At 37.8% G+C, this 21,784-nt stretch overlaps 1 protein-coding gene across 1 annotated transcript in view; it reads left to right on the top strand.

Moving 5' to 3' along the window:
* The window catches only part of AHRR (aryl-hydrocarbon receptor repressor), an 85,967-nt gene extending 66,063 nt beyond the window's left edge, over positions 1–19,904 (top strand). The window contains exons 5-11 of the mRNA XM_033004345.2: positions 8,625–8,714; positions 10,034–10,163; positions 11,637–11,770; positions 13,090–13,289; positions 14,938–15,056; positions 15,999–16,140; positions 18,708–19,904. Of these exons, the coding sequence (XP_032860236.2) occupies positions 8,625–8,714; positions 10,034–10,163; positions 11,637–11,770; positions 13,090–13,289; positions 14,938–15,056; positions 15,999–16,140; positions 18,708–19,827 (1,935 nt within the window). The 3' untranslated portion in view covers positions 19,828–19,904. The remainder of the gene's footprint in view (positions 1–8,624; positions 8,715–10,033; positions 10,164–11,636; positions 11,771–13,089; positions 13,290–14,937; positions 15,057–15,998; positions 16,141–18,707) is intronic.
* Positions 19,905–21,784: the final 1,880 nt, after the last annotated feature.

Consider the following 21,784-nt stretch of genomic DNA (forward strand, 5'->3'; position numbering starts at 1 on the left):
TGCCTACCTCAATTCATAAAACTTGAGTATGCTATTTGATGGGATTGAACTGAAAACTGCTATTAAAGAGCATGATGCTGATGATTAAATGTACTGTTTCTTAGTAGCAAGGATATAGTACTGATTTGGAGACAGGAGGATAGATAGGAGCCCTTCAGATTGTTCTGTTCCTGTTCCAAGATCTTCAAGAGAAATCACCATAATTCTGATTTTAACTGTCCCTGGCATTTTATGCATAGAAAAAAGGAAAATGAAATAGTTTTTGTACCCTATTGCAATTGCAGTTTTCCCAGGAATTCCTAGTTGCACAAGCTGATGGTGGCCAACAGCAGGCATTTTCCCCCATGTGTTCCATACCTTCCCCCACCTCCCAGTTCTGCAATGCCCCCAGTAACTGAGTCTGGGATTTTTTTAGCAATAAGAAATGTCTGCTCAAATTAAAGCAGGGGCTTGCAGAGGGCCTTGGGGAAGGGTTCCTCTAGTCCATAACTCAGTTTAAGATTTGCAGTTGTTACTGCTGGTTAGAGGGAGTTGTCTCTAACTTTCCATCCTTACCTCTTTCCAAACGATCCACTGTCATCCACTTGGTATCTAGATTAGACAAAGTGTTGCTGCCTCTCTGGGTCAGCGAAACATGTTCACAGCAGAATTTACCCCTGTTGCCAGTATGGCACAGGGTGTGTTTTATACAGGATACTTACAGGATACAAAACATGCATAAGACAGTAACTTGCACAGTAAGATAGTTCCCAGAGTCAAATTCAGGGATGCTACACTCCCTAAAAACTCCACTGACCTGAAATGGTGTTTAAAAGAGCTGGTTTAGCACATATTATTGAATAGAATGTGCAATACAGATTGTTTTGCTCTTCTTTCCACCCCCTGAAATAGATCTGTGTTAGAAAATGTGATCTATAGTGCTAAATACCCAGAAAAATCATGCTCTGAAACTAGGACATCACATTCTCTTTACAATATATAGGCTGCAACATTGTCTCTTTTAGGTTTTGATTCCTTACAGAAAGAGATCTCTGCCATTCATGCTCGTTAACAGTTTGCAAGTACAAATAAAAGTCAGCTGTGGATGGAATATTGTGATGGCTTCTTCTCTTCAGGACTTGATGCACTTACATGTAAATAACACTGAGAAAAAATTCCAGACATTTGGTACTTACATATGTCTAATTGTCCAAAATGTTGGATAAATATTACTTGAGACTCTTTTCAGTAAGTTATTTCTGTGGAAGATAATGGGTAATCTTACTACATTTGTTACTGCAAAGGCTACCTAACTAAATTTGTTATTACAAGTGCAGAGTAGTGAGTAATTAATGCTTGATTTTGAGTCTTCTCAAATGGAATTAATCAGGCTTGCATTTTCTATATTGAAATTGTTGAAGAGAAGACTGAAAAGCTCAGAGCAGCTGCAGAACTCAAAAAGAATGAAGGGTTGAACTTACACTGAAGATACGATACTGCCCCAGCTTTGCTTCCATCTGTGAATACAACATCTGCTTTTGAGGAAGTGAAATGAGAAACTGCATAAATCAATATAAAGATTGTTTCTATTTCTAAGTGTAGTCCAGGGCATAGTATTTGTGAAAGAGCATTGACAGTAGGGTTCCATTGCTGGTAGAGCACAATTTTAAATTCAACATCATGATTAATAAGGAGCCTAAAGGAAAAGATATGAAAGATTATGTCATACTTCAGTATCTTTTCATAATACTTGCTAAGGTAAATGACACGTTACTCATCCAAGTACCCACTAGCATATCCAGTAATCATGATACACGTATCTATGTATTAATAAATAAAATGTGCTTTTTCCTGACAATTTTAGAATTAATGATTTGAATCTTATTCTTCTTTAGACTACTATAAATAGTCTACAGTACTTGTAAAATGTCCATTAATCTCAGTGTTCATATACTCACCTACCATATGAAATCATAATCGGTAATGTAAAAGAAAGAAGCATGGATTTTTTACGAGTAGACATGAAAAAATCCACCAAACCTTGCCATCAATAAAAAGCTTTGTTATTGTTAATTCATTCTGAACAAACATACCATATAATGAATTTGTACTCTGGTGTTTTGTGTCATGCATCAAATCACTTTTGCAGCAACAAAGCCTTCTCTAACCTATCTTTAAGTGATTAAGTCGTTAGTACTGCTCTGCTCTGTGTTCTCATTTCCACTGTGCAGTACTTGTGAAAACAATGAGATTCAATGGGGATGTAACTCTTTCTAGCATGAACCACATCAACTTTCTGCACATACAAAGTCAAACAATGCTTCAGCTCTTTTTTCTCAGTACCATCTAGGGCAGAGTGGTTGGATTTGAGGCACTGGGCTCATTGGAGGCCAGAAGTTCATGCATATAGCAAAGAGAGGCCCTACCACAATAATTTGACACAGGCTAGGCAAGCTTTGTTACAGGCTAAGCAAGATTTGTTACAAAAGCTTAGCTTGGAAGGAAAGTATAAGGGAAGAAAAACTACATTTACAATTTTGCATCATGCAATCAAAACAACTTTAAAGGCAAAGTTGTTCTTGGTTGTGTTCAATACTTATTACATATCAAGCATATAAAACCCAACATCACCATGGTTTAAAATGCGTCTACATGTGTGCACGCATTACAGTCTCACCCTCCAGGGAACTACTATGTTTTCTTGAAAGTTTATAGCTCACAATTACCAGAGCCCAATGACTTAAATTTTCCTAGCTGATTTCCAGGAGGCCAGTTTTGTCTGCTGTCTCTTGACAAGCCACAGCAATCCAGCTCCCTTGTTAGACTGAAGACACACACATAAACAAGTATCTCCAAAGTAGTCCTAATTCCTTGATGGAAGTGATGGTATACTGAAAAATGGAATAACTAGAAATTTCACCAGATGAATGGTTCACAATCATCTGGGCACAACTGTTACCTCTGACAGTCAAATTCTTCTGGCAATGTGGATGATCTTTGAAAATTTTGCCAGGCCCTGCTCTGGGTAGAACAGCACTAGATGCTGAATTTCCATACTGTCTTTAAGGAGCCTGATGTGATATTCAGGCTTAAGGAGATAGTCAGGAACGTGACCTTCATTTTATCTGGGAAGACAAGAAGAGTGAAAGAGGCATAATGATCATACGTATGTATTTCTTTGTATTTGAAAAGAAACATTTCTGCTGTCTATGAAAACCAACCAATCAGATCAAGCACTTTCCCTCCAAAAGGCTTCCCATATAAACCCATGGCTCTAGGCTTCAGCCTGTAGGATTTACTTCCTCCCCTGGCTCAAATAATGGAAATTCATCTTCTGTTTTATTTCTTTTGCCTGAAAACTAAGCAGTACACGCAAACCTTTGATCAAAACTGAATGCTAAAACCAATTCTGCCTCTCCCCCTTTGCACGAAATAGTGCTTACTCACAGAAATATTCCTTTTGAAGTTGCTTTGTAGATACCAGAGAAATACATAAGAGTCCAGAGGGCTAAGAGATACTGTACTTGTTGAGGAAAGGCCATATTCTGATGTCACCAGATACGGTATTTCTGAATAGTCTTTTATGCGGGGTTTTATTTCAGGGTTCTGTAAGAGTTTAATTTCTTTCCAGTTTATAAAGAGAACCTCAGGGATTGCGGAGGGGTTTTTGAGAAGGGCAATTATGAGTCCTAAAAACACCAGTGGAAAGAAATACTGATTTACTAAACAATGCAGTTAAAGACAGAAGACACATTAACTGTCTGTATCTTCCTCCTAATATTACTAAGACAAGAATGAGTATATCATTTCCAGAGTTTTTAAATAGTTACTTATTTAGATCACCAGAAAATGGCTGCATCCCACATAGGATGCAAAAACCCAGTGATCTACTATTAAATGAAGCTGTTCCAGATAAACTGCGAGCCAACTGACCCTGGAAATTTAGTACCCAAGTTGCGTGACTCGAAAATCTGTTCAAAGCAAGGCATGGCTGCAGGCCTTGACTGTTGTACTTTAGTAACCATAGCAACATGGTCTCTGGAGACCTAATGCTAGTGAATTTTCCTTTATTTCAAGGAAGAGTAATAAGAGAAATGTGGATTGGAACTTGTTCTCTCTCTCTTTCTTTTTTTTTTTTTTTCCCTCCTTATTTTTACTATGCCATGACCTTGACCAAAATATCTTTGAAGTATTTGCTGGCTGATTTTCTGCTGTGGGACCAGAAAAAAATATCAGGATATATAAAGGATCTTGCCAAAGGAAGTCCTATCTTCCTCAAAATATTTGCCTTCATTCCCAAAGAGAACCTCTTGACTAATAATGTTTCGAAAACTTCTTAATGGAATCTTAATGGAAGGAACTGATAACTTTCATCTCACGGCTACTGTGGGCACCAGAATAATGTCGTACTTTCTTTGAACTGACAGATTAATTGTTTTTTGTTTCAGTAGCAGGTGCAGCTTTTCGTGAGTACATAATTGGATGTACATGTTTTTTCAAAAGAACACAGGCCCCTGTCTGGTGCCAAGCTCTTTTTTTTTTTTTTTTTTTATTTGGGAAAAAAACTCCATGATTTCAGTTTTTAAGTACAATGTAGAAAACTCATGTAAGTGTTTTTAAAAAGCCAAATACAAACAAACAAATGTCCACAATACATACTTAAGTCTTGTATTCAACAACTCACATGTTTCAGCTATTATCCTGGATTAGAAATTCCATCTGTCATTGAATCCATATGCTTTACGAAATGGCAGTGTACAACCATGTATTTTTTGCAGATTTGAAGTTAGTCAGTTTTTGTTACAAAAGTTTTAATGTCCGTGCTAATATCTTTGTGTGTATGTGTGCTTGTGTATTTCTATGTGTGGATGTGTCCCTCTGTGCATGTGTAAGTGTATGAAAAATTGCTAAAAATTGTAGTAGGATGCAAGTGGACTTTATTGATTAAAACATACCAGTTGTACACAAAGAAATACCATCAACATTGAGACACGGTGTTCACGGTGTTAATTTATCTCCTCCTCTCAATTCAAGAGCCATATTTTAGGCTTTCCTTTATTTCTATTGAAAGAAATAAAGTGAAATGAGGAGAGCTGCCTTTACTTCTCTGTGCTGTCCCCTCTGTGTTTTGGGCAGACACATGCTTACATTAGGGAGGCCAAACTGCATGAGTATGAGGCTGGTCTGTGTCCTCTTTCCCTTTTCCTCCCCCCAGGTTATTGATTACCCAGGCAGATGGATGCTGTGGTTCTGACACAGCACAGCAGTGCAGTATCACATTCACTGGGAATGAGAGAAAGCTATCACTGAGAGTTCTATTTCAGTAACTGAGAATGTTTAAAATCGTAAGCGGAGCCATATACCTTGTTGTCCTGTTTAATGTGAGACCCAGTAACTGAGAACACAAATGCTGGGAATAGTTTTCATTTGTTCTCATGGACTGAAGCTGTCTCTCTCTTCCACTCAGTCTAACAAATCACTAGGATTCTGGCCAGAATAATGAAAAAATCTCTATGCGGTGTTACTGTAAAGGGCTTGAGTATGGAGTTGTATATGATACCTGAGAGATTTATCTGAGAGGTCAGAAGAGGTCTTCTCCTACTAATTTACAATCACTGTTACCCATTCCTGGGTACCAGGCCTGTGCTAGCAAACACCCTCCTCCTTCTCCCCATCTGTGGTGAGTAAGAAAAGTATAAATCCCAGCCCAGTTCTAACTCCACTCAGAGTTCTCTGTGCTATAATGTCAGGTTTCACATTGAACTGCACTTTAGGATAATACTGAGAAAACAGAAAAATTTGCTGTCATGGGTAAGACTCACTGGTTTTGAAGTTTTGCTTCATGTCCAGCTTGTCTCTTTTTAGTGTGGTTGAAGCAGCAGGTTTCCCAGCTAAAATGAGGTTTAGACACATGGAATTTGTGTTAATCCGCAATAGCCTCATGTGGCTCCATAAAAGTTGTTGCTGCACCAAAGTGGGTTTTGCTTTTCCTGCCTGCAGGGCAGAGCATCTGATATCTGCATTTGGGGTCATGGAAACCAGTCAATGCTTAGTTAAGAGATCTTAACTCAGGAGAGGGCATCAGCATTTTGAGAACAAAACAAAAATAAAGCAGGGGAAGTTTGTAATTCTCTTCATTTACATACCTCCCTCAAATCCATACTGATTTCTGGCTTAACCTATACACTTGGCTCCTGAACTCTTCCTCCAATTCTTTCCTCTTGCTCTCTCTCACCCTTAATACTTCCTCCAATCTCACAGATGTAGCTGCCAGTCCACTGATCTGAACTCTTAGAAATATGCATGGTCCCATTTCCCCTTCGTATTTTTATGAACTACTGCACCTGGTCCAGCCCAACTCTGGCACTGTGAGAGAGAAACTTGTATAAAGAAAAACCTGCTGCCTTCCACTGTGGGGGATCAAGTTTTACATTTTAAAGGTAGAGGCTGATCTCTTAGGGCATGTGTCTAGGCATAAAGAGTATGTACCAATATGTTAGATGAAGAAGATTAATTTTCAAGTTGGCATATTTATTTATTGATTCATAAAAGCAATCCTTGGCAAAGGCAGGTGCTCCCTGGCCTTTTCCTACAGGGGCTGAAAAATTCCAGCTTGCCTGCAGAACAACGGAAGGCACATTTTAAGGATGTTCCGCATGGTATTGTGTGAGATTCTTTGATCATATTCGGATCATGTGGTCATTTTTTAAGCCTTCCTGGATAGGGCTTAGTGCATTAATTTGCATAGGTTAAGAACATTTCTTTAATGTTCTTAATTTCTGCTGGACAAGCAGGACTGGAGGTCTTTTGGAATGTGCATGGTAACGGCCACAGATGTGAAGGAGCTCCCTTCAATGTCCTATGGTTATCTCTGAGGAAATTTTTAGTCTGTCCAAATTAAAAGGCCTGCCAGATGTTCAAAATGTAATAAAATTCCTAACATCACGTCACTGATGGTGTCACTGCTGTGAAGATAAGTCCAAAGAGACAAGATGCCAAAAATGTTTTCTCGTCTCCACTTGACATTGGAAACGGATATGACAGATACCATCTATGGAGGCTCCTCTCAGCGCAGTGAAAGGCATGGATATGAAGATACAGAAATCTTGACAGATTGTCTTCTGTTTGGTGAGGTGCTGGGACGACTTTGGGCATAATTTAGACCAGGAAACAGCACCAGTCTATCAACTTCTTGTACTTGAAGAGTGAACGGGGATAACTAGCGTTCAACACAAACTCAACTAGGCAGAGATAACTGGAAAGGATCTATATCTATCGAGCTGACCTGGAGCTGAACGTGATTTGCCCTTAACTGTTCTTAGCGATGACTCATGGTTAGCACTGACTTGATTGAATCAGTTGCTGATACAGCTCTTTCCAAATGTAGGTAAGCCATTGCACTCTCTCCACTACGTTTCTCCATTCACCATTTCACAGGTTATTCAAGGTGCAGAGCCCCTGACCATGTATGGTCCTGCTGGGACACATTTCCAAAGGTGTTTCACATTTATGATTGAGGCCAAATCTTCTGAGGAGGTTGGCCTATTGTGCACTGAAATGTTGAAATTTTGCCCACCATTGTCACAGTGGGAACAGGCTTCAAGCAGTCTTGGAAATCTGGTCCTTATTTAGGAACCGAAAAGAGAACAAATCTCACAAAAATGTGTCAGTGTATCTGGTTACTGAGAAATTGAAAATCGTGCTTCAGGATTAACTCAGGATTAATAGGCACATCGCTACAACAGTAAATTGAGGAAAAGTGAAGCAAGGATAATAATAATATAGCAGTATTTCATCAGCAGCTATTTGAATTGTAATCTCAAAAGACCTCAGAACCATCACATGAAAGGATCATCTAAACTACCTTGGAATGCAAGCCTGCTGGAGTGAAGATATGTCACTGAATCTTTATCAAGGAAAGAGAGGCAAAATTAGTCAGTCTGCATGCAGCATGATGGATCTTAATGTTTACGTCATATATTTCATTTAATCCTTACTTTTATTTTTAGATTTCTCTGGTTGCTTTCCTTGCATCCATGAGTCTATGAGAGTTAATTTAGCTTTTTTGTAGACTAAACATTGGTCTATATCAGTGAAATATTTATTGCTTACTTTTTATATCAATTGCATTTATGCAATTATGCTATGTATGTATTTTTATAGAAGCTTTAAGAAAATAGCCATACTTTAAAATACACATTCAGTTTTAAAGTCATAGCTACAACAGCACATGTATTTGATTTTCTTGTTGGAGATTATTATATAATGCATATAAATACAAAGCAATTATTATGGAATATGATGTTTAAATTAAAAGAAAGAAAAATAGTTGACACTATTAAATTGTCAATTATATTAACTAATGACAAAATAAAATTTAAAGTCGATAATAAGCTAGTAATGTAATATAGTAGTTACACTGTAATTAGCTATCCTAACTTTCTTTAAAATGGAAAATCACATTCTAGATCATCGTTCATTTTTCATGTTAGGAAAAAAATCGCTTTCTGCAAAAATTTGATGCCCAACTTTTTTGCAGAGTGATTTTTTCCTCTCTTGTATATTTAAAAATTATTACATTTTATAGCCATTTTACTCTTTACTTTCTGATTACCTTTTTAATTATTTTATTTTCCCTTCTTCAGTCACTGAACGGTTTTGCTTTGGTGGTGAGTGCAGATGGAATGATATTTTATGCGTCATCAACCATTGTGGACTATCTAGGATTCCATCAGGTAAATATATTAACATATATTTAGAATTCTTAGTCGCTGTCATTGTAATGACTCTCCTGCTAACTGTCTTTCTAAAATGCATCAATCTATCCTTGTCCTTCTACTGCTGATTAGACATACACTATTACTGAAATTAAGTTAGTTATTTTACTACGCCATTTCAGACTAATTTTCTTTTTCTTCTTTTTTTCTTTTTTTCGGTGATCTGATAGGTAAGTAATAGGTAAATATTAATTTCTTGTAATGTTGTTCCTTTTGTAAAGCTTTTGTTAACAGAAACATTATCCATTATAAAAATAAGATTTAGTTTAAAATTTCCTTTCAATTTCAGTATAAGGTGCTGCTATTCTAGACTGATTGCCTGTTTATAATAAACATATTGTGAAGTCACTGAATAACAGAACCATGTAACTGGAAAGGACCTCTGGATATCATCTAGTCCAACCTCCTGCTCAAAGCAGATCCAGTTAAAGCACGATGATCCATGACTCATCCAGTCAAATTTTGAGCTTCTATGACCCCTCTGGAAGACACTTTCCAGTGTTTAAGCACCTCTACTGTAATTTTTTTTCGCTTATAGCAGGTCCCAGTTTCCCATGTTGCGACTTGTGTCTGTTGCTTCTTGTCCTCCCATTTTGTTCTTCTGAGAAGAGTCGGGCTTTGCCTTCTTTACACCCGCTCATTTGGTTGGTGTAGACAGCAGTAAGTCCTTCCTGAAGTTTTCTCTTCTGAAGGCTGAACAAATCCTGTTCTTCTCTCCTCTCCTGGTCTGTCGTGTGCTCCAGCCATCTTAAGTGTCTTGGTAGCACTTTCCTGGCCTCACTTCAGTATGCTAATATCTTTCTTTTCCTGGGGTACCCAAAAGCAGAGAGGACTTTGCCTTTGTTGGATTTCCTGAGGTTCCTGTCAGCCCATTTTTACAGCCCATCAAGGTCTGAGTAGGAGTCCTGCTCTCCCCAGTGGGTACCCTCTGCAAACCTGCTGAGAGTGCACTCTATTTCACCAATCAAGAAATTAAGCAGGGTTGGTCCCATCATCAGTCGCTGGGGGATGCCACTAGTCACCAGCTGCCAGCTGGACTTTTTTATGACTCTCGTTTGCATATGCACAAAAGAGTTGAGAATAAAAAGAATCATCTTAGGATGTGAAATCAAAAAGCAGATGTTTAAAAACAGGGGCCTCTGAAATAACTGTCCTCAATCAATATTTGCTCTGAAGGTATCCTAGATCAGTCATTATTTTAAGGAAAGTATCAACCGAAAGATAAGTGTCTGCCCCACTACACTTACAAATTACATTCCTTGTTGTAATTGTTTCAGACTGATGTAATGCACCAAAACATATATGATTACATTCATGTGGATGATCGCCAGGATTTCTGTAGACAACTGCACTGGGCCATGAATCCTCCCCAGATGTTGTCTGGACAGCAACTACAGACAGAAACAGGTGGGATTGTATATGTTGATTGGAAACATAGGCATCACCGTACGGAGGTAGAATTGCACTCCACCTACACCCATGTCTGTTCCACGTCAAGTCAGATTCTTCACTGAAATCTGTAGAGTGGCCATTTATAATGTTATTGTCCCACAGATGATGTTTCTTCCTGATTCTAGACACTTATAGTCGCGTGTGCCACCGAGGTGACGAAGTTGATGTTTCCTTTATTTTTTCTCTGGCTAATGTACCTACATATATTCTTATCCATGCAGAATGAGCACTATTAGTGTTCATCCTATCAACCTTTTGTTCACACTGCTCAGGACATTAGTATTCCTCTCATTACTGTAAAAGCATCCCATGCAAAATATTTCTGTAAAGTACTACAGTGGCAACATCACTTTCTGCCATTTGTTTTCCCATGCAAAATTATGTAGACAGGAGTCTTCAGAAGAAAAAGTAGGTTTAGCAATGCACTTTCTCCTCTGGGGCTGTATTTCCCTAGGATGGCAGGTGGATGGGGCTGCTCAAGGTTTCTCTTACATGAGGTGTTAAGCTGAATTCACAACTACAGCAAATACAATGGGGTTGAAATTGTTGACTTTACAAAGAATTATTGATCCCAGCAAAATGGATGCATTTCACCAGAAAGTGAGGAAGTAATTGAGGAAAGAAATTAAGGAATCATAGTCCCTGGATGGGTGGGGATTAACTTGCGAGAAATCCTTCATCAGCCTTTACGAAGCCTCAGCAACACAGTCATGAAACTTTGGTGGAATTTCTTGCAGTTTCTGTGTTTTGCAAGAGTCTTACAGATATCTGAGCAACTTTGCAAGATTTTGTAGGAAGTACATAGAAAACAAATTAAACAATGTGCACGAATATTTAAAACTATGAAAAATTACAAATAATTGCAATGTTTGTTCTAATATATACAGTTCTAATATATACAGTGGAGAGTTCCTGAGTTCATACTTCTGTACAAATACTTGTGTCTTTTGGGAAATAAGTATTTCAAAAGCTATGCACTTATGGTCCAAAACTGGGAAATGCTTCATTAAAAATCAAAGAGGCAACAGCAGAACATTATCTAATCAGCCACTGTTCATTTGTTTGTTTTTTAACTTTCATTAGCACTCTTCCTTATTTTGTTCCTTTTTCTAATGTATTTTCTGTGATCTCTGATCTCAAAACCTTCAACATCTGTTACCCTGCATTGCATGATTAAAAATCACAAAAACTCAGGAAATAAAAAAGTCAAAGTTTCTGCAGAAACTCACCTGAATCCCATTGTAGAGCTTTTCTTTTTTCTTTTGGTAGAGCCTGTGCAGATGTATCTATACATGATACAGTTTAACAGTCGCCCTTCCATAAAGTGATTTTTAGCAATTTCCATAGCAGCTTCTTCAATTGGCTGCAGAACATTTTCATTCTTTCTTAGTGTGATCTGATATATATTGCCTCCACTGTTGTTCCTAGGAGAAGAATATATTCTCAGTAAATTGTTTAAAGCACAAGAGAATGACAGCATGACAACAGATTATTCTTCCTTCTTAACTCGTTGTTTCATCTGTCGAGTTCGCTGCTTGTTGGACAGTACTTCTGGCTTCCTTGTAAGTATAATTTCACTTAGAGAACTGTAGTCATGGCATACTAGATTTTAATTACTTCATATGAAAAATATTTCAACATAAATATTGTGGAGAGTCATGGGCAGGATACACTTTCAATTTGCTATGCACTAACAAGAAAGACCTGAAGACATTTATTAATATGTATAAAGAGTGATGGGAGAAAAAAAAGGTTGTGTTATTTGAAATGAAAGAATCTCTAAACTTTTATGTTTTAAGCTCTTTTGGACAATATTTAAATTTATACTGGGCCTTGCACAAGTGTGGCAAGCCTGAGTTTTAATGATTAATATTTAGGCACCAAGTATTTGCTTCAAGGAACAAGAATAATAACGATCCATTTCCCCCCCTTTGTACAGGGTCCTTTAATAATAAAAAACAGAATTAGAAAGTCTCTCACGTGCTCCTGAAATATCCTTACAAGGAGTGATTTCTAGAAATCACTTCCCATTTACTTAGTACAAACCTATGCTGTTTCTTCTTATGACAAAGTATGGGATGTGCAAAGAAAACAAGAGGATCATCACCAGACAGGGAAATGCAACTTCTGTCTCAGACGCTCATTTGCTGTAAAACTATGGGTCTGAATGGATGTACCAGTTAGTCATTTCTGCACCCCTGTTTTAATCTTGTAGCTCTGGAAGATGCCTGACTCAAATGGACTGATTTTAGTCTGGTCATTTTGTGGTAGGCAATTTTTTCACCAAGAGGCAGTGGCTTGTTATTGACTTGATCCCTTCCTTCTGATTATATGGAGATTTGAAAGCAGGGGTGGGTGGCTCCTTCCAAGCTATGTACTTTGTATCTGGCTGTCTTGGACATGTCTTTTCCCTTGGTGTCTGCCTGCACAGCCCTTGGCTTGTGCCAGTCCAGTTACTTCCTGGAGAAAGGGCAGGGGAAGAGGAAAGAAACTTGGGAACCTTCTCATTGGAGAGAACAGAGCACAGAAAAATAATAGTTCCAGCTTCAGAGTGAGGCATAGAGGAAATAGCTGTTTGCACCACCATATGCCAAAGGACTTCTACTTTATGTACACAGGAGAGAAATAAAAAAAAAAAAACAAAAACATCCTCAAATGTCTCATTTTACTGTTGATAGTACCTCCACTCATCATGCCTCTGAAATGGCATGGTTTGAATTGTACAAAGAGAATGAAATTCCTAGTTTTTCTCTCTGTTTCAAAACTAGTTTTGGTGTTAAACAATATGGTCCATAAATTGTATTAGCATTTTAAATGTTTATACACTCAGAGCTTAAGATATTTCTACTGTTCTGTTTGTTTGTTTCTTTTTGTATAACAGACAATGCAGTTCCAAGGCAAACTAAAGTTTCTTTTTGGACAAAGGAAGAAGTCCTCATCAGGAACAGTACTGCCACCTCAGCTGTCCTTATTCTGCGTAGTGGTACCACTTCTACTCCCTTCTGTGACAGAGATGAAGATGAAAAGCCTGCTTGTGAAAGCAAAACACAAAGCTGATGACGCAGCATCAGTGAATACAAAGTATTTTCATATTAATCTTTTAGCAGTTAGTAAAGTATACTATGGTCTTTCTGTTTTTTAAGCATGTAAAAAGTACAAATTAGGCTAAATAACTCTCAATTTTGAAACTCCTTCTTAGAAAAGTGAATAATTTATCTGGATTTAACTATATAATACATAATAACAATGTTAATATAATATATTATAATTTAAATATAATGTATATTAACTATTATATTACCATATAATTTTGTGTAAAACCTGGAAAGTTAGGATATCTTCCTAACCTTCAGAAGTCACCAATGCAATAAATCATTCTACTAGTTGTAAAAGTGGAAAAGAAAAAGGGTTTTTACTCAAAGTTTTCAAATTTTAGTATCTTCTGGCAGCAAAATTATTTGGACTTGGGCATTCTGGTAACAAACAAAGGAAAAAGAAAACTTCAGAAAGCTGAATGTTCATGTGTGTGGGTACTCACATAGAGTCAAATGAGATGTATTTGGTGTACGTATTTATCTTACAACAGAAGGCTTATGAACACATAAGTCTACAATTGCACTGAATGGCCTGGGGCTGTTCACTCAGCAGCAATCACAGAAGATCAGGACAGATTGTGTTCAGACTCATTTCCTTCCCAACACTTATTTTCGTTACTCTTCTATGATTGAATTTTAGTTGATGTTTGGGGCTAGGATTATGTTTTCCCTTATTTGGTTAAATAAAACCTTACAGCAATAAGGTCCATTTTTGTGAAGCAAAACGCTCATCACTGTGACTGACAGTATCCTAATTTGGCTTTTAATTAGAATATGTTTGTGTATGTGTGGATTTACTATCCAGACGTGTAATGTGGTTCTAGCACATACATCCTTTTGACAAGAATTAAATTACTGGAAGGCTGATATAATGGACTATGCAGGGTTTTGGAGAAGAGCTGGAAAGTCATTTCCACTTGCTAGTTTTTCAGTGGCTCGGGTGAAATTAATTGATGATCAGAATTCAGCTCCTAGAACAGAGGGGCTTTACTTAAATTTACTAACTGACCGGACAGTGGCCAAGGAGTAGACAAGAATGAAGTGGCATTTAACTTCAGTGTTTCCTTTGGTTCAGGCCTGAAGCATGCTAGCCAGGGATGGTGGGCAAAATTATATAGTAAGTTTTTTTCTGATGGTCTTAATAAAGGGAAACATTTTGAAAGCAAGTGTTATGGACTTTGAACCCTTTCCAAGCCCTAATATGCACTGTGAACTAAAGACTGGAAGAAATCTATTCAAATCATATGATGATTATTGCAAATTGAAGTCATGCTAACTCTTAAGTGGATTGCTGGTCAGTGTGACGTATGTACCTTGAATAGGCAGAGCAGAATATACACAGCATTTGTCTCAATTCAAGCTGAAATTTATTATTCCAGACATAGTAAGTCATGAGCAGAATATTCCTAAACATAACTATTCCTCTTAACTGAATGCAGAACTTCAGTCATCCACTAGTTTGAGCAACTCAGTGATGGAGGAAACAGATAATTATTTAGTGTTGGTTACTCATACTTAAACCATAAGTCTGTGCTAGTGGCCAACAGCTTGAAGATCACATCTTTCAGAGTCTGTGATTCTACTGTGTCGTCATTCACTGACAAGGAATTTTCCACATTTTCTGTTTTCTACAGCTCCAGTTCCAAGGGTAATTCAGGGCTGTGTGAAGCAGCAGAATTATATGGAAGAAACAGTCATCATGAAGGCGCCGCTTTTACTAATGTGTTACAGATTGCTGAAAACCAAATCAAAGGTGTGTCTGGTAAGTACTTCTGTACTTCTGGATGATACACAGTTTATGGAGAAAGAACCTTGTCTTTTCTCCCATTAGCTTTTTTTCGGTTTTGGTCCCAATACTCTCTTTTTTTTCTTCTCTCTAAAACTCCTTCTTTAATAAAAATGCAAAAAAAGTTATCCACCTCAAAAGATAGTACTGAATCAGTCTGCTGTTTCGGAGTAGGCAGAAGTACTGTGATGCCAAGATTACAGATGTATAAACAATCTTTGTAAATAAGATTACTCAACATGTGCTTTCCTAAAAATGGCAGCACCGAATTATGTGAAAATCATAATAATTAATGAAAATATCTATCCCTCTTCAAGGAAAACTGGATGATATGTTACAAATGCTAGTTTTCCCCAAAGATCAGAACACAGAGGAAAATCAGAATGTATTGTCCTTAAAACTCATGATTTGCTTGCAGCTTTAACTCATGCTTTCCCAGTGTTTGGCTGTGGCAATATTACGAGAGTTTGTGCTGTATTTCAGACTTTACAATGGATAAAATTTTGATGGTGAGTCTACGCCAATGAGCAACTTCTTGAGTAGAGCTGTAGTCAGTCTTCTTCATATCTGCCGGAAACCTTTGACTTCTTTAAAACCATTCCTCTATCATAGCCCCATTTTTCATGAATGTTTTCTTGTTAATATAGTAATATTACTGAGAGGGGAAAACTATAATGAACTAATAATATTGAAAAGACCTTGGTTATAGTATAAGTGCCTCATTAGGCTTTTCAAATCTTATTTTTACAATGTAATTTGCCTAGTTTTGTGACATATTTTAGCTTGTACTTTCCTATGCTGATGATTCCTGGGAGGCAAACAAACCTGTGAATATTCACCTGTAATTTAGTTAAGAAAAAGTACTAAATACTGCTTGTATTAAAATAGATTTTCTTTTAAACTGTATAGCAAAGAATAATGGAGAAAATGGCATTTCTCTAGTCAAAGTACAAACAAATGAAGATCACTGGGTCTGGGTTCAAGCTAATACTCAACTTCTATATCGAAGTGGTTGTTCAGAATATGTCCTTGCCCAACAGCAAATGTTAAAGTAAGTATATTTTCCAATACTAAAAAAAAAAAAAAAATCTATTTTTCAGAAAAATTAATGTATTCTTTATGTATGAGATTTTTAAAAGGACTGTAGTGACCTCAGAGCAGAGCTGAATGAGATGGATTTAGTTTACTTATTATATGGAAATCCATTTTTGTTTTGTATCACATGAAATGGCTGTTATAATCCTAAACAATATTTATTTATTTTCTTCAGTCTTTTTTTTCTTCTGAAGTTGATTGTACATACCTACTAAAACAAAATAGTTCAAAACCAAAATGCTTGATTATTAATATGTTTTGACTTCCTTGCACAAAAATCTATTCTGCAGTTTTGCTTCACTTTGCAGCTGAAACTCTTTGCTGATTTGGTGTCCTGGTTTTTCTACTTTTTTACATTTGATAATGTTAAGATTTTTTTTTTTTTTTTTTGCTTTAGGGATTACAGTTGAGCTCATGTTTTTAGTTGTGGAAGTTCAACAAAATCTAAACACGGATGCTCATATTCATTGCATATTGTAGATAGATACTGCTAGGTGGCTATAGGCTCACCCTTGTAGTGGAAGCCAGTTTCACAGATTTACATTCAAAGAAGACCTTTCCACTGGGTTTTACCCTTTCCTCCCAAATAGACTTTTCTTCCTTTCCCCATGGGATTGTCTGTTCTACTTCCTGTGGGCCTTGTTGAGGTATCTCTTCAAGATGGTCTGAGGGAAAAGATAAGAGTGGACAGAATGAGCAGGGTCCAGGAGGTGTACACAGCCACCATCTGGCCCAGTGGAAAAAATGTGGCTGTTATCACTGCTTTTTTTCCTTTAGGATGCCTTGCAGGTGGAAGAAATCAATGAAAAAGACTTTGAACTTCTAGAGTAGATATTCCTTGCAGGCAGCATATCTCTCAGGATCCATGTGAATAAGAGAGGAGCTCCCACCTGAAGGTGGTGGAACGCTTCAACTTTACTGGGACAGCACAAACATCATCTTGCCCTGTGAGGGAATGAACTCCTATTAAGAAGCAGATTAAAAGGGGTTGCTCCTTGTATTCAAGTCTCTATTTCTTAATTGGGTTTTGTGTAATTGAGCATGATCTCTGGTGTTTATTCAGTTACATTTTTACCCTCTAGTGGTTAAAATTCTTTGTGCTTGATAGTTTCCACAGACTGAAGTGTTGCAAGAGTTAGCCATGGAGATTATATTCAGTTCTGTCCTCCTGATAGTCTGCAATAGACTTCGTCCTTACTATTACTTTTTTTTTTTTTTTTTTTTTTTTGTTAAAATGTGTGCCATCTTCCTGGAAATATACTTTTTTTTTTTTGAGAATTTTCACTAGATACTATTTCACTATAAAATTCTTCATTTGGGGGTCTAAGCTTTTGTGATTATTGGATTTAGACCATTTCCTGAGAAGTTAGTTCTGCAGCAAACTTGTATCATACCTCTTTCATCTCAAGCCTACCAATAATAAAAATAACAATATTTAGCAGAGGACTGGAAACATTTAATACCTCATGGAAAAAAAAGAGGTAAAGTATCCTCCTTTCTTGGTGTACATTTATTACAGTGGGACAGTCTCTCTTTGTAACAACATGGACTCCCTCTACTGGAAAATCCTATACTTGCACATTGAGTCCACCCAAGCAAAAGCAAGCTAAGACTTGAAAAACCCTTACTAGCTCTCCAGGTTTTCATGCTCGTTTTCATATTGAGTTGTCCACTTCTTGTTCAGAGAGGGAGGGTGTGGTTTCATAGCACTGATCCTGACTAGTCAGGAATCAGCAAGTTAGTGTATTAGAGACAAATCCTGGACCTAAAGATTTTGACCCCAGGTTCTGAAAACGGCTGCATCAGGCATGGAAATGCTCAGACAACTTTCTGCCAGAGCTCTTTGCTAATGTTGAGTATTTCAGCTGGAGGTCATGGAAAATTAATTCACTGGCTATCTTAGAAAACAAAAGGCAACATAAGTTAAACATGTAAAACAAACCTACACCCATTATGAACATTTGTGACTATTCTGGAAACTTAATTCAGCCATTTTGTTTCCTCCCAGCTAACTTTGCAGCCTCAAAATTTTCAAAACTACCCCCATGGTTCTCCCTCAAACTACTTTGATCAGAAAGTTCTTATGTGTCCAAATAATTCCTTGTTACCAAACTACATCTCATTTAAGACACTCTTTGCATATTATCTCTAGATTTTTCTACACACAAATATTATTTAGATATATTTTAAGGGAAGAACAAAAGTGTAAGGTAGTTACCATCCTATACTACAATATTTAAGGTCTTTTTGAACTTCCTGAGATGGAAGAGTACATGGTAGAATTTAAATGAAACAATGCCACAGAAAGGTGGCTGTACACACACATTGATGCCCAGATGCATGCACACTTTTTTTCTCTTGAAAGAATTCAAAGTTTATATGGGCAAGAGTGTGAGAGTCCCATATTTAGTTAAGGACAAAGTATTGCTTGTAATATATGTTGAGCCACTCCATTTGTATCCCAGAAAACATCCATTTAGAAGCCTCTGATTAACTGATTTTTTTTTCTACTGTTCTTGAAAGGGAAGAAGATGAACAACTGAAGATACCAAGTGGTTTTCCCACTTTGAAAGGAAACCTGGAGGGACTTTCCTATAATAGTGCCATTGAAACTCTGGGCCAGTGGAAACATCTTAACTGGACAGCAGTAAAAAATGAACAAGATAACGTAAAAGTGAAGTTTGAGCCTCATACAAATGGTGAGTGTTTTATGCAAGAGGAACCTCTCAGTTCTAACACACCAGTTTTAGGCATTCAAAACAACTGCACCACAAACAGTAGCTGGACTTCAAGAAACTCAAGCTCTTGCTCTGTGAGCCAGCGAATGAACACATGTTCAAACAGGAGAGCTGGATCATTCTACAACAGAGACCAAAGTATCTTAAATTTAGCATCAACTTGTCCTTCCCACTGGGGGAGTGCAGAAGGCTGCCAGTCTTACTCGGGTGTACAACAGCGCTGTGGGGAGAACTATGGGATGGACCACCTGAAACTGCAGAGACCGTTAATCTCCTCAGAGTCTCTCTATGACACAGCCTTTCCCCTGGAGATGCCTATCAAAATGGAATATGATTCCGATTCCGAAAACATTGCTGATAACTACCTGACGTCGCAAAACCGAGCCTGGCTGGATGAGAACAGCTCGGTGAGAAGGCAAGTGTTTAGCTACCCCAACAGAGTGCACCTCAAAACAGAACCGGACCTCTGTGAGCCAGCCTCACCCTGTCAGAAGCCAAGGCACTGCCTTTACACGCCGCATAATTGGCAATGCATCGTAGCAAATCATCCCAACAACCTAAACCTGAACAGATCTTGCAAGGGCTCACGGAGCAAGGAGGTGGCCCCGTTTTGCCCTCAGAACTCCTCCGGGTGTTTGGAAAGCATGCCTGACCTGCCGCACATGGCGTGCTACGGCCACTTCTACAGCCCCAGCCCAGGGGAGGAGAAAGAGCAGAATAACGAGGTGTTTAAAATGCCGTGTGAATTTAAAAACCCCTGCTTGGTTCAAGCAATCAAGCGCGAGCCCCTGGATTCTCCACCACTGTCCAACACTGGACAGAGCAGAGTACATGTGAGCTTCCCTGAAAACACATTTGCAGGTCCTGTGCCTCATAAAACCACTGAATGTACATTTATACAATAGATTTTATAACATTTGGAATATTTATAATGTTAAAAGCAAGAAGTTGTAGATTCTCTTCCAGTTGGGTTAAAGGAGTTACTAAAATTAAAAGCCAGTGGAAAGAGTGTGTGTGTGTTTGTGTGCATCTGTGTGTGAGTAAAACCAGACACAGACACACACACACCCCCTACACCCCCACCACCCCCCCCCCCCCCCCATCTTTCTCTCAGTGATCTTTGGAAAGAAGGAAAGATAAAACCTAAGGCACAGAAAAATAATCATTCCTCACTGCATAGGTACACCTGCTAATGTGTCTTTATCATCTTTCCTCTCTTGTCTACAGTTCATTACCAAGGACTAGCTGTTTCTGTTTCCTGCCTTTGTTCTGTTTGTTTTTCTCAAGCTGATGTGATGCCTCTGTGCAGAGAGAAAATGTTTATGGTCTTCAGTGTGGCCAGTTTACCTTAGGATTTTTTGCCTTTTTATGGTTATTATTCTAATAAGAAGCGTCAGCTATTCCTTTATCTCTACATTAAATTGATGGCAACAGGCAAGGGCTACCCAACACAGCTTCTTAATTTAAAAGGATAGCATTAATTAAAGCAAATTACTTTCATAAAATGCATTAGAAATTATTTCACTTCAAACTGAAGTTCTCCCCAAGTTTTCTTAATAATACTAATGTTTAGTACCCATATTTTTCCATTATAAAGCCATCAGCCTTTCATGTTGCTGTTTGAAAGATTGAACAATGGGATGTTACCCACTTCTATAAATGACTTACAAAGTGCTGTTAAGTGTGCATGAGAAGAAAATAAATATTTCTCCAGTTATTTTCCTTGCTTGTAACATTAACAAAGGAAAATCACTTTTTTATTTAATGGTATCTCTAACTGATAGCAGCTTGTTAGACATCATCACCTGACATCAAAACCAAATCCCACACCAAGATTAGACATGTTATTTTCAAAAGCATCCTGGTTTCATTTCCAAAAGAAAATCTTAATATCACTGAGAGCTACTTGGAGGATATATAGCTTTCAAAAGCACTTTGGTGCTTTTGAAAACAGGTCTATATGCTTTCCTTTGAACTCAGGCAGTGATGTATTTCCAAAAAAAAAAAAAATCTACAACTTCTGTTTTGTTTTTTGTTGTTGTTGTAGTTTGACTCCTGCACTAACTTTTGTTTTAAAATTGCACTATTTCAACTTTATATCAATTTCACCTATATAAAAGCCACATCATTTAAAAAAAGCTTAGACGTATATGTGCTTTTTGAAAGAAGCCCTATAATGAATGTTTTCTTTTTTCAAAATGTTACAAATAATTACAATGTCTTCATTTCTATATCTATTAGTCACCAAGGGCATGGCTTTACATGCCAGAACAGTGGCATAAACTTCTCCCAAATGCTATAAATATATGGACTAAGTGTAGTTTTCAGGTAGGGGAATGGTTCTGCACCTGGGAGGCTGCTCTTCTCCAAGACTGTCTGTCGTCTCAGATAGAAACAGCTGCCTGTACATTAGAGTCAGCAGATGTAAAGATACACACTCTCTGCATGTCAGTTAAGTGCTGGTGAACAGTGGTTTGATCTGAAATGTTGCACTTTACACTGAAATGGTTGAGATAATGCACTTACCCTGTGACAACTGTCCTGCAGAAGGCAGTATTCCCAGCAGAAGGGCAAGAGTGGACAGTAAAGAGGTGCAATAATGTCTTACTGTAGCTCAGTTAAATCTGCCACAGTCCACCTAACCACACCCAAGCCATGAGAACATCTCCTGTTTTTGTGTCTGGTGTAAATCAGCTTCCTTTTGGCTACATGCTGCCTCTTATTTGAGACAGTCTTGATATCCTCGCCTTAACACTCCTGCCAGTGGGTGCAATGCAACATCAGGCCCCATTCTGAAGTGAGACCGCAGTGGTGGAATTTACACCACTCTCTGGTACACCACCCTTCACACCAAGCAAATTC

The sequence above is a fragment of the Tyto alba genome, unplaced genomic scaffold (assembly GCF_018691265.1).
Source record: "Tyto alba isolate M040663 unplaced genomic scaffold, T.alba_DEE_v4.0 Super-Scaffold_27, whole genome shotgun sequence".
NCBI lineage: Eukaryota > Metazoa > Chordata > Aves > Strigiformes > Tytonidae > Tyto > Tyto alba.